Source organism: Macrobrachium nipponense, chromosome 20 (assembly GCF_015104395.2).
Source record: "Macrobrachium nipponense isolate FS-2020 chromosome 20, ASM1510439v2, whole genome shotgun sequence".
NCBI classification, from domain to species: Eukaryota; Metazoa; Arthropoda; class Malacostraca; order Decapoda; family Palaemonidae; genus Macrobrachium; species Macrobrachium nipponense.
Window position 1 is genome coordinate 50,154,543 of NC_061089.1, and position 13,941 is coordinate 50,168,483.

General features: G+C 37.9%; 1 protein-coding gene across 1 annotated transcript in view; it reads left to right on the top strand.

The window, feature by feature from the left end:
- The first annotated feature begins 9,019 nt into the window (after window positions 1-9,019).
- LOC135225707 (3-oxo-5-alpha-steroid 4-dehydrogenase 1-like) overlaps window positions 9,020-13,941 on the top strand; it is a 28,308-nt gene continuing 23,386 nt past the window's right edge. Inside the window, exons 1-2 of the mRNA XM_064265076.1 lie at window positions 9,020-9,671; window positions 13,476-13,645. Of these exons, the coding sequence (XP_064121146.1) occupies window positions 9,349-9,671; window positions 13,476-13,645 (493 nt within the window). The 5' untranslated portion in view covers window positions 9,020-9,348. The remainder of the gene's footprint in view (window positions 9,672-13,475; window positions 13,646-13,941) is intronic.

Consider the following 13,941-nt stretch of genomic DNA (forward strand, 5'->3'; position numbering starts at 1 on the left):
TTAATGATTAACCAATAACACAGACGAATAGAATCTCTATATGATGTACCAGTAACGGAGACGAATCGAACTCTGTATGATTGACCAGTAACGGAAATGAATAGTCTGCAAAATTGACCAATACCACAAACATCAGTTGATTCAGGGACATGGGAGAGTGATTAATCCTTGATGAGCTATACGGCGGATGCCTGCGGAGATTGTCGCTGGGCATTTCTTCTCCAATTCCCGGTACGAGTTTGGACCTCGTGCGTAAGAATCGCACATGAATCAACGGTCAGCATCTTGCAGCTGCAACAGCTGATGAACATCATCCAAACCCACCCACAAATTAAACAGAATAATGATATTTATTTTTATATATATTCGTGCGAGACTTATAGAATAGTAAAAAAAATTCATAAATTATTATTAGATTTTAACTAGCATACACTTTTCAAGTAGTGTCGAGATTTTTACTTGTGGATTCCATACTCCACACCTGATCACAAAGTGGACAAGATAAGCCATATTAGTGACGTCATTTCCACACTTCGGCAGCCCTGCGTAGGACCGAGTGCGGACGGAGTTTCTGGGAGAGGGGGTTGTGGGGGGCGGGGAGCGCTGTTGGTGTTAACCACACGGCCCATATTCCTTTTTATAGGAATTCCAAAGAGAAAAATTTCACGAGTGAGATGGGAGAGACTTGGAGAAGGAAGATGCGCATTTCGTTATCCTGGCAGTCGAAACATCCGAATTACTTACGTAGTCAATCAAATTAAATTTTGAAAACTATAGAACTATACACACACACATTTTTGACAAATTTCGGCTGGCCCTCTCGTGGTTATCTGTTTTACTAATGAGTTTTTTAGACTATAGACTTCATAGTTTGGTCCACATAATCACGTGACCATGTGGTAAAGTGTCCGGGAAATAATTAGTAATTGTTCAAGTCTTGAATTACTAGGAATCCAAGTAAAAATTGTATTATAATGATAATGTTAGATTATTATTATTATTATTACCTATTATTAATGTTATTATTACTAAACCCTTATGGAGAGAGAGAGAGAGAGATGGAGAAGGAGGAGGGAGGGCGAGAGCGAGAGAGAGAGAGAGAGGAGAGTGAGATGAGAGCATGATTGAATGAATGGATAAGTATTAAAATGATTTTTATGCAAGATAATTAAGTACTAATAAGGGTTCTTAGTAATTTGACGTTAAACCAACTGTAATGACTTACTATTCCACTATTAACTGCATGTATCGTTTTATATGCTACCCCTCTGATAGCATAAGAGGTCCTCTCTCTCTCTCTCGGCTCCTGGTTATTCCGAACTCGAAAGGAAGGATGAAATTGAGGGAAAACGACCAGCATCCTGAGTTACCCTCTGTCGCAAGAGGAAAGACTCTGCAAGTTGGCCATTTTTATTTTGTTTTATTTTATTTTAGCAAACCGCCACCTGCAACGGCCCCATGGACTCCGATGACCACCAACGCCACGGATTTTCAAGAACGCCATCTTTTGGGGAGAAGGATCGCCGTTTGGAATCAACTATGTAGTAATATTTTTGGCAATTGGCTTCGATAGGCATACCGGAAGCGATTCTTTCCGTGTATTGCCTCCATCGGAGGTCTCCCGTTCTGGCAGAAAACCCCACCTCCTGCTTCGTCAGCAACCTCTGCTTGCATGGTGCATCGGTTCAGTCGGCGTGCTGATGCTCTGGTTTGTCCAGTTATCTATTCAAGGTGTTTCAGTTCTAACCATCCTGCGTTTCCTCCTGACAGGTTATATGCCATAGCCTTAAGTACCACTCCATGGTAAGTTCGTCAACTCTGTGCTGTGCAAGAGGCCGTCATCGTGGTTGGTGGCGATTGTCCCGCCTTACGTGTAGTTTATAGCAGATTCCAGGTAAAAATGTCACGGGAAAAATAGTCTCAATAATCCGCCCTAGATAGTGACCTCAACGGTTTTATATCCACCTTTGCGGCGTGTTTAGTACAAGTCTGTTGGGGAATTCTGTATAAACATAAAAGACTGTAAATATCATAAAGATAATGACCCAAAGAAATATTGTGAAATTTCCCCCTGTGACTTGATTACTGGCCACCGTAAATTAATGATACTTTTTTTTCCTAGCCAGTATTGTGACTTTTGTGTGTGCGTGATTTTTTTACCGGCCACCTTGTAGTCTATAGTTTGTAGAGCTGGAAAGCACTCGATGCCGTCGCCGACAGCCAGTCTGGGAATTTCGTTTGCGGTGGCAGTTTCGCCGTCATTGCCAGTCACTGTAGTCGAAGGCCAGAGGACGGGGAAACGGATTCATCCGAACCAAGGTATATAGAATATATAGAATAAGGGAACATTCTATATACCTTGATCCGAACGACGTCAAGGAAGTAGCCACGCGACGAGCCAGTATCAAGAGCGCCAGAATCTTTCGCCAAATTCATCACCTTGTAAATGTTTCTTTCCATGCCAAACGTAAACAAATGGACGCAATCTCTCAATGTGAAGTGTCTTACATATTAATAACTCGTTTTTAGATTAGTTATCTATTGTATACCAATTAACACAGATATCTGTTTGAAAGTTCGTGGTTAATGCCGCTCCTGTTTTCATGATTTTTTTAAGATTCATTACTATCTGATTCAAATTTTCAACTGCAGAATATTTTCATTTGTTTGGCTTAATTCTATATTAAACCGAAACAGGATAAGAGCAACGTGGGACAGAATTAATATTAGATTGTATCTAAAAGGATAGTATCTGTGGATCTGGTTCTTTTTGTTGTGGAAGGCCTGGTTATCGAACCTTAATATCCGGAGCTTAAACAAAGCGACCTGCGGGAAACTTCAAAGGAGGGGTCTTTCTGTTAAACGTTTTAAGCCCAGGATAAAGCTGTCTGTAGAACAACTGCCCCCGGGGCTTCCTTGAGAAGCACTAGAACAGGTCCCCTTTTCTGGGACAGGTGACCCAAGGTTTCCTTCGGAATCCCAGGAGGGTTGTATTTAATGTCAAGTTTCCTTTACTCTGATATTCGACATCGGCGGTCTGTAACTTACCTTTCGGATTCTGATGATAATGTCTGTCATCGCTTAACCTGACCTTGAATTCTGCCTCGCTTCTGTAGAACAGTATCGTCCAGCTTCCCCTGGAAAGCACCACGAGAGGAACTCTTCCTCCGACCCGGAACCTTAAATCCCTCTGGAATTCCAGAGGAGTTCCTCTGTTACTGATCTTCATTACATTAAACATTGTTGAATGGCACACAAACTCGACTCCTCCTCCTCCTCCTCCTCCTTCTTCACAGCTAAATCCCTATTCAGGGAAAGGCCTGGGACAAAAGTGCAAAGGGGGTACTTTGTCCCTTTGACAGGCAGTTTTTAAATTTTGTGTTTGTTTATCCTTTGTTAGAGACAACGTCATATAGTAATCGCGCGATTGTAGTGCATAGTGTCTCTTTTTATCACCTGGTGAGGCGAAATCACTTTATCAAACCACTTTATCTTATCGAGATATAAATCTATTTCGGTCCATTTCTTAAATTCTTGGAGCGCTTATTAAGGAAGGAGATAAAGTTTACAGTGTATGTAGCCAAGAAAGGCCTAAAATTTTTAACATAATTACCAAAAACTAATAGTTTGAGCTACAAACTATCCAGCAGTAAAATAACAATAAAAGAAGAATAGTAGTTGAACAAATGGAAAATATCAAATGAGGTAATACGTCCATTTGAAACAGCATATCATACAGTACATATTAACAAGCATGTACTATCTGATAGCTAATGGATAACATTATCCAATTTGTACTGACGTTTCATGACATGGAAGATAAAAGGATCTAATTTATACAAACCAGGCGATAAATTTAAAATTTTTCCTTTGCTGTGAACAATACAAGCTCTCTATCAAATTTCTTTCAATAAAACCTGTGCGCTTAAACATAATCTTTGACCCGAGTCAGTCAATCGGTACATTACACATACTACTGTGAACACATAAAGCATTGCTTGTATTATTTGTTCTTATATTATAATTATGATTTGAAATGCGTTTTTCGAGTGCCTTCCCAGATTGTCCTATATAAAAACTACTGCACTTGCACTCCTTCATTGTTTTCCGGACTAATATATATATATATATATATATATATATATATATATATATATATATATATATATATATATATATATATATGTATACATATACATATATATTATACGTCATATCACATTACCGTGATTCATATATCGAAATTCCCCCTCGGTTAAACATATATGAAAATATGTTAATTCCGGGGTAGAGCGAATTAGATATTAAAGGACATTTGTAGTTCGATATATATAATCTGTATGTGTATGTGTATGTATGTATTCAGTTCGGACTTAGACCATATAGCTGATTTTACGTTTGTTACTAACAGCTGATGGTCTTCGTAGCGTCGGATTCTCGTTGCCCATTACGCACTCGTTGGCCAGGTCTAAGATTCATTTTCCTTTCGTACCACTCCCTCCAGAACTGGCTGGCCTCCTTCACCTTATATCAGGCCCTGAAAGACCGCTGGTTTTCCTTCGAGATAAATATGGAAGTATCAGCATGCGGCAGGGACGGCGACCTGTCGTAGAACATGGAAACGTATAGGGCACGTTCAGGGTGATGTGCAATGAGGCACATAACGGTGAAAGTTACTTTAATCAGTACTCTTTCCGTAGTCAGCTTCTTTGTGGAAGTGTTGGGTCTTTAATTTCATTATCTTATAAATTAGATAGTGTGTCAAATATTTAACCCTAGAAGTAGCTTTTTGTGATTCTTGATTTCTGTCACTTTTTCATAGTCCAGTCCCTTGATATTCATTTTGTATTAATATACGGTTTTTCATAGATCTTCATTCTGTATTTTACTGAGTACCATATGCATTCAGCAAATTGAAACGCGATGTCCCAGAGAATATGTACTTACTTGCATATCTGCACACACACACAAAACGTAAGTTTATGTATGTATGTATGTATGTATGTATGTATATATATATATATATATATATATATATATATATATATATATATATGCAACTGTAATAGCCCCAATGACCTATTAACTTCTTGAATTTTTTGCTCTTTTTTTATGGATGCGCTTGTTACTACAAAGCCTGAAGATCAAAGTTCAAAGAAGTTTTTGAAGAAATTGTGATGTCCGATACCGGGAAACGAACCCAGGTCCCTTTATTGCAAAGAGGTCACCGTGACCTCTCTGTGATTAGGGGACCTGTCAGTCCTTGCTTCTTCACTAAGAGTGCACAGAAATCTGTTGTATAATTTACTTTTAATAAATCCTGTCAAGGATTCTTCAGCAAGGATGCAAGATTCAGTAAGCATGTATTCTACTCCTGAATCATGAATATAGGTTCCAAGTGCGCCAAAAAAATGTCATTTCCAAGTAAAATCAGCAGTCTGTCAAGCTCTGGTGATTCAATGACTTGAATTGAGTAAGCTTTGATGGCCACAACAAAGTCGTAACTAACAATAGCATAGCTTTGGTTCACCTCCTTTGCTACATTCAAAGATCTTATCATTGTATCCCTGACTACATCATTTCGCGTCGGAGGTAAGGGAATTGGATCCATATAACATATAGATTGTTGTGGCAAGTCATCTGTAACAAATTGGGAATAAAACCCTTCGAAAAGAGGTAGCTGTCTGTGTGGTGAGTGACTGCCAGTTCCAGTAGAAACCTGACAAGTTCTCTTCAAAAACATACTGGCCATCATTGGAGATGCAGAAATGTCAAAATGGACACTTTTCAACGTTGCCCTAAAAGGAGGAATGTCTCGATCAGAACCTTCATATCGTCTTCGTTTTCATCTACAACTCATTTCTATTTCTTTTGTGTCATCTTTTGAGGATTTTTGATAACAGATGCCGACAGTTGAATGAAGGGCGCTTATTCCGTCTAACGTTTCGATACTCACATAATTATCCCAGGCAGTAGCTGTTGCAAGGCTGGGTTTACACAGAATTCCATCTGGAGTTTCCTGATTATCATCTGACACTATGAAGGCAAATTCAGTCTCTAAAGCTTTAATTTCATCATAAGATATCGAGGGCCCCAATCTGTTAAGCATCTGTACTACTGTCTCTGACCCAGTCAGTGTTCACAATATATTTTCTTTCATTGTTCATTATATCCTGTAGACAGGCACTGACATCATATTATATCCTCACGTCTATTCAGTGTATTTACTATTGCGAATATGATTTATAATCCGTCTCCAACGCAGTCATAGAAATCGGACATCCGAAAGTGTAAACAGAGTAGGCTAACTTCCCTGAGCTTGTATATATTCTCATTTTTCATTTCTCTTGTTTTCTTAACATTTATGCTAAGTAATCATTTTTTGGTCTAGTTTACTCTTATATTTATTCATAATCTTCTTGGGAGAATGGAAATGTTCGGAATAATTTTGTGTGGAGAGATTGTTTAATAAACAGAGATCCTCTGTGTCCTTCCTCAGCCAAGTGTATTATGTTTGACGAGTTTTACGCCACTCGAAAAACAAATCGACTATAGTAACAACGATATGCATTCCTAAAACTGATACAGCTTAAATGTATATCCAAGATTTCATTATAATGCCTTGATAAAACAAACCGAGTATAGGCTATAGCGCAATTATTATGATCTGTACTATGACTATAGCGTACATCTACTTATGTATTACTGTCTATTTAATAGTTGCGTATTACTCTGTTTAACAAACGTTATGTACATAGAACTTACACGCTGCTTTACAGTGTCAGTCTTCCAGCCGCCGCCATATCAGATTGCTCTGGCTATATCGACGTTTATCTCGTAAACAAAGATAAAGCGAGAACTGTAATTGAAGTCAGTTAATTGCTCGCTTAGCAAAATAATAATATGACCGAATTATTATAGGCCTGCAGACGAATGTTATTTATATGAAACAAATAATATTTGTATAAAATAAATGCAAAGGACATAGAGGGGAGAAAAATTATTGATTAATATATCACGATAATGTATAACGCGGTTCAATAGTAAGTAGCCTGCTATACGTAGTCTTTACAGTAGTTATCAGGGCTGGCCCTTCCCTCTCCCCACCAGTTAGGGTATCTTTCAGGGTTAACCACCCACTAAAAATCTGTCATTACCATCCCAGCACTCTAGGATATGCAGTGTTATTGTAGTGCAAATTTTACTTGGTATCTCCAGTGTTGGATGTAGATCCTGTTTCTCCCTCCCCTCTCGTTGTGGGGTGTCTGTCAGGGGGGGAACCACCCACTAAAATGTCTGTCATTACCATCACAGCATTCTAGGATGTGCAGTGCTATTGCAGTGTACATTTTACTTGGTATCTCCTATCTCCTAAGTTGGATCTAGATCCAATTACTCCCTTTTCCGTGTGTCTGTCAAGGGGAACCCACCCTCCAAAATGTCTGTCACTGGTCATTCTATGATGAGTTGAGTCCACAGATACATTATATATAGTCTCATCTGGTATCTCATATACTGGATCTAGACCCAACATCTAAACAGCAATTGGTGGTGCTTGTTAAGTAAGCCACCCATATATTTTCGGCAGACGGTCAGTTTCAGTTTACAAGTACCTGTAGGGGGTACAACTGGGATCTCGTTCGTTTCATCTCAATGGTCCGAACTGCCGCTGTATTAGGTAAAAAGGATGCAATCCTTGATGAGGAGCGGGGGTGAAAATGAACGAGATATTTAGAAGTTGTATATTACAGTATTGTAACTTCGACTTGCATTGCATGTATTAGCCTAGGAGCCAAATGCCTCTATCTGTTAAAATAAAGGATATATCCTATACGGTGAGCCCTTACGTTTTGATGCATTTATAAGATTAATATATATCACACAATAATCGGGACGGCTCTTAAAAATTTGGCATTTCGAACATCTAAATATTGTCATAAATAGGTTTCTAGATTAATCTATCTTATTCGCGTTGGTCATATATATATATATATATATATATATATATATATATATATATATATATATATATATATGTGTGTGTGTGTGTGTGTGTGTGTGTGTGTGTGTGTCTTATTTTTAAAAAATTTATTTCTTGTTATTATGTGCCACGATACAAATGTATAACATTATACATAATATCACAGTTGACTTGACCGATAATTTGGTGTGTTACTTGATTTTGTTTAGTGAAGATGGAAATTACGGATTTTGAGGTAGCATGCAGTTTTGACCAAATAATACAGTTATTATTCATATGAAATAATACTTCTTTATATGTATATAATCCTAGACAAATTGTGCTAATATTGAAAAAATCTTTAATTTACCTATAATACTTTGTAAATTACAGCTAAATCTTTGAGAAGTAACATATAACTTTTTCGGTAAATTGGGAGGAAGAGTTGTTTTGCATATGATTAAAACAGTTTAAATGTAAATATATTTTATTTTCCTATATACTGTCACAAAACACATTGCCCCATGGTTATCTTACCAAAATATTAAGTGGCTACTTGAACAAACAAGCATATGGCATAGCAGATAATCAGAGATAGATTTATGTATGGCTCTATTTATGGCAATATCGAGATGTTCGAAAAGTCAGGTTTTCAAGATTATGGTGTGGGACACATCTAATTTGTCATAAAAATGCATAAACTCACAAGGGGTTCACCGTGTAGGGTAAATCTCAACTTTGGTGACTGGCTCCTCGACTATATGCATCCACATTAGTAACCTAACGATTATGCAAATAGTATTGATGTTAAAAAGATAGCAAGCAGTTTCACTGAACGATTGTAATGTGAATTGGTTTATAACTTGTGTTGCGATTGTGGGAGCATCGCCTTGTTTTGATATGTTATGAAGGGGGAGGGGGAAGGTTTGAGGAACGTCGTGCTATTACCATAGCAACGAGTCCCCAGCCAATATCTTCATGCATAAATTACCCAAATCGTTATTTCGTGTACACTACGGTATGTGGGTCACTTATATCGACATTCGATTAGATTCCGATTATAGTAGGTCTTGAGGGGTCTCCAATCATCGATAGATAACTATTATACTAGGTCTTGAGAGGTCTTCTGAAGGAGAGAGGTAGTGGTTGGTGACATTAGTCCGTCTTGAGTTCTCCTGAAGAACAGGTCACATGATCACATCAGTCTATCTTGAATTCTCTTGAAGGGAAGGAGGGAAAGAGAGGTAGTGGTTGGTGACAGTCCGTCTTGAGTTCTCCTGAAGAGCTGCAGGTTACATCAGTCTATCTTGAGTTCTCCTGAAGGGGAGGAGGGAACGTGACGTCAGTCTCTTGTAGCTGTCTTGTTCAGAGGAGTATAGAAGGTGAAGATGACCTTCAGTCCCGACGTCCTCGTCAGAAGATATGTCTACCCGGTGTTCTTTGCGAAGGACCTGGATGAGCTGATACCTCGCATGTATTGGGGGACAGTGATATACGCCTTTCTAGCTCTGTTCGTTAGGAAGGCGCCCTACGGAAGGTACAGCGACAAGAAGTACGGCTTCGGTGTGCCGGGAAGGCTGGCTTGGGCAGTGCAGGAGTCCCCTTCCTTCTTCGTCCCCATGGCTTTCGTACTCTACGGCACCAAGGACACCTACAGGAGTCTTGCGAATCAGCTGTGCCTCGGGATGTTTGTCATTCATTATTTTCAAAGGTGCGTAGATCGGTGTGCGTTCATCGTAGACTCTTCAGCAGTATAGGCCTAGCCAAGCTTCATTCGTTTTAATCAGTAGACGTAGCCTAGGTCTATGACCCCACACTGTTGGAAATATCTTAGTTTTTTTCGTTTCATTATGAAACATTTTTTCAAATTTGAAAGTTTTGAGTGGTTGTGGAAGGTTTAGCTGCTGTAGTTGGTGGCGGTTCATTTAAAAGCATCCAAGGAAACTTGTATTAGGTACCTATAGGTACTAGTAGCTACTTGTGATTGGCTACGGCATAGCATATCTTTGCAAACTACGCCTAGCATAGGCCTATTAGCTAGGTAATCTGTAACAACTTCAGTATAGGACTACCTACAACTTTAAAATGAATAGCCCAGAGGCCAGCCTTGGTGAAAGGTACCTAGTATATTGTCGTTACCTAGTATAGCTATACTAGGGCTATATATACATACATAGGTACATATATACAATATATATATATATATATATATATATATATATATATATATATATAATAAATACATATATATATATATATATATATATATATATATATATATATATATATATATATATATATATATATATATATATATATATATATATATAGTATATATATATATATATATATTTTGCCAATAGGTAGGCTATTGCCTTACCCTTCTAGGCCTACAGCTAAGGTAAGCTAAGCTCAACCCCAGGAGCAAATGCAGAGTAAGGTTCAGGGCTATTGTAAGCCAAGTATGAAGTCACTTTTGTAATAGGTATTTCGAAGGGAATATAGGGTAAAAAAACCGCATGGTACAGGGGTGGACCATGTACGATCAATGTGTACAACCCCAAGAAAAGTACATTGTAATGCATCCTGACACCGGAGTAGAGGTCTTTAGCTTCGTTTCTCACCAACAAGAAGTCGCGTCTGATGCCCATCTCCGATGTCAGGACGCGTTATAATGTACTTTTTTTGGGGTTGTACACATTGATCGTACATGGTCCACCCCTGTACCATGCGGTTTTTTACCCTAAGGTAACCTTGACCAAACCTAACTTTGGACATCAAGCCCCCTCTGACTCTCCCAAGTCATTAGTGACACCTGTGCACTACTCTATATATATATATTATATGATATATATATTATATATATATATATATATATATATATCTATATATATATATATATTATATTTATATTACCCCAGCCCCATCACCTAGGCCTATTCACTTCATCAAAATTCATTAGGTATAGTCATATAGCAGACCTACCCCATGTCCATGGTAGGATACTATGTCAATATACTTTTATGATTCTAAAGCTAGGTTTAACATTAGGGCTAGCATGACTTGGGCCTATGTTGATTAAATTAGTCAGTAAGAACTAGGCTTAGTGTGAGCTTAAGCCAGGTAATAGGCATAAACTAGTGACCAAATCTTGCTTAGATGTAAGGAGATACCTACTGGTGATAGGGAATGGATGATAAGTACGTACAGAATTCACCTGGCAAAAACTATGACCTAGTCCTAGCTTGACAAATTAATTCTCCCCATGTAGAAATAGGTGAGAAGGTAATGAGTTTTATATTTGAATGCTATTTTTTGTTTCTCGTGTTATTAACCACTATTTGGACAAATCATTGATTTTTTTTTCCACAACCCATGCCTAGAACAATTCTAAGATGACATGCCCTGTGTGGAGAGCTAGAAATTAGGGTTCTCCTAGAAAAAAAATGAAAAGCCCTAGCCTAACTTTAGAGTTGAATGACCTTCCCAAGACAATAAATATGAGGTGTCCCCTGCCAGAAGGGCGTAACATGGAAATAAGAATTTTGAGTAAATGTGGTTTAAAATTATGTATAATGATAACTTGCATGTAATTGTACAAAAATGCGTCCCCTGCCAGAAGGGCGTAACCCAGAAATACGAGTTTTGAGTAAATGCGTGCGGATTGGTTGCTGTGCGGGTGTGTACTGAGCTGGCTCTCCCAATAGCTCATTCATACGCCCTTCTGGGTCCCCACACAAGATCTAACCCCATTGTAGTTTGAAACTGGTTGGAATATGTGATTTCAAGCATTTGTAGCATTAACACAGCCACTTTCTGACTGAATACTTCCACCATGGGTTACGCTCTCCCAGCATGGACGCCTCAAATACAGTACTAGTGGAAATTGCACTTAAAAACCTAACCCATGGGGCATCATCCCACCTGGCTTACCCACCAATAATCTTACCCAACAAGTGTGACTTAGGTATTTCAGTGTATACTGCATGCATATTCTGAAAGCTTGCATTCTTAAAGATCTTGACTTGTGAGTGTTGAGGATTTGCCCATGGAATTTGTTATACCTGCATTCAAAAGTTAGGGATCATGTCAAGATTAGCGAACCCTCTGGAAAAAATTGTGGGTTCGCTAATCTCAACATAATCCAAAGATAGTGCTTAAAGTAAGTCCTGAGGTAAAGGGACCACAATGGTAAAACAGTCTTTTGGTTTTGAAAAACTAAAGTAGGAATAGCACCAATTATATTGGTAGAAACAATGAAGAGAAATTGTTAAGAACCAGTCACCCCTCCCTACATATGCTGTTAAAGTAATAGTACTTCAAGGTATGCATCCTATCTGAACCTAACTTGAGTTCAATGAAATGATTTCCTTGGATGCTCTCCATGTTTACCCAAAAATTGCAGTCTACCCTAATCTAACCTATTGTTGCACCCTACCTGAATGAGAGTGACTATCCTTAAACTCCTTCAAGCTAATGGTCTACCAAAGTTTGGAGGTCTAAGTTTGTGGTTCATCACTAGCAAGGGAATAATCTTGTGTCATTGAAACATTTGGAGTGGTTAACATATATTCTTGTCCCATGCTAACTAATCACTTGTCTTAGCCACACTCTTTCTAACTGTTATACTTCCTACTTGAAAAAAAAATTACTTAACCAAAGGTACAGAATCCACACTGACACGGGGTGCCTTATATTTTAACCTCCAAAACTGTGATTCATTAGCATCAACAATAACGACTGGTCCTTGACACCTTTCAAGTTTTCAAGGTATTTTCAGTTTTTTTAGATCAACAAGACCTCCAGTTGGGTGAGGTATGTAATTTCCCTGGATCTGCAATATTTGCCTAATAGATGAAGATGTTTGACCCAGCCTTATAGGTTTTTTAGTGTTTGGAATGTCATTTGTCTAATTTTTTTATGGCATTATAGAATTAGTCTATTTTTTTTTGTGGCATTATAGAATTAGTCTTGAATCTTGTATGTTTTGTTGAATCAATACATTTACTGAGATTTAGATGCCTTCCTTGTGCTTCAGTAGTCAGCTGTGTAGGATTGTTTTGCTCAGCAAGTAAAAGCAGTAAATAAACATCCTGTGAAAATAATCAGTTATTAGTTGATCAGTGCTGAATATAGTATGTAATCTGAAATTGAGGAGAGAGACTTTTTAAAATCGAGGGAGAAAATGCAATAAATAAAGCTTCAATGTAGAAAACTGTTTTAATAGTTTTTCATATTAGTGGTAAAGCACTTAGATGAAAAACAGTTTGAGATACAAGAGAGTTACACTGATAACAGAATGTAGAATTGAAATTACCCTTATACATCTGAATACTATAGGAAAGCTAATGCCAATGTATGATCAGCCAAAATATGTCCAATTCATTTTTTCTCAATGTATTTTTTCTAATTTAGGTATATTGCACAGGAGGAGTTAATATTGTTATTCTGAAGTATAAGTTTTTGGTAGTGTTCAGGTGTTGCCACCCTAATTGATTTCATATTTACCTTTCAGATCATTCATCTTCCCATTTCTCATGAAGAGCAGTAAACCGACCCCTTTCTTGCCATTCTTCTTTGCATTTTTAACAACTTTGTACAATGGAGTTCTTCATGGTCAGTACTTCACAAACTATTACCAGTACAGTGATAGGACTTGGCTAAAGTTACCAAATTTTTGGATAGGTGAGTATTACTTTTCGCAGTATGTAGTAAGCTTGAATTATTATTATTGTTATTATTATTATTATTATTATTATTATATATATATATAATTTTTTTTTTTTGCTTGCTGTGTGGTTTATGGTCTCGTTTTTCACCTTATATGTATATTAGGGTAAAGATACCACCCCCACCCCCTTAGTGATTGACCTTTTTGATTTACCCTGCGAGAGAGAAGGTGTCAGAGCCTTGGCATCAGTCTGTATCATGCCCTCTGGACTTCCCTGGGTATGTTGGTCTTCTCCGCAGACACGGAACCA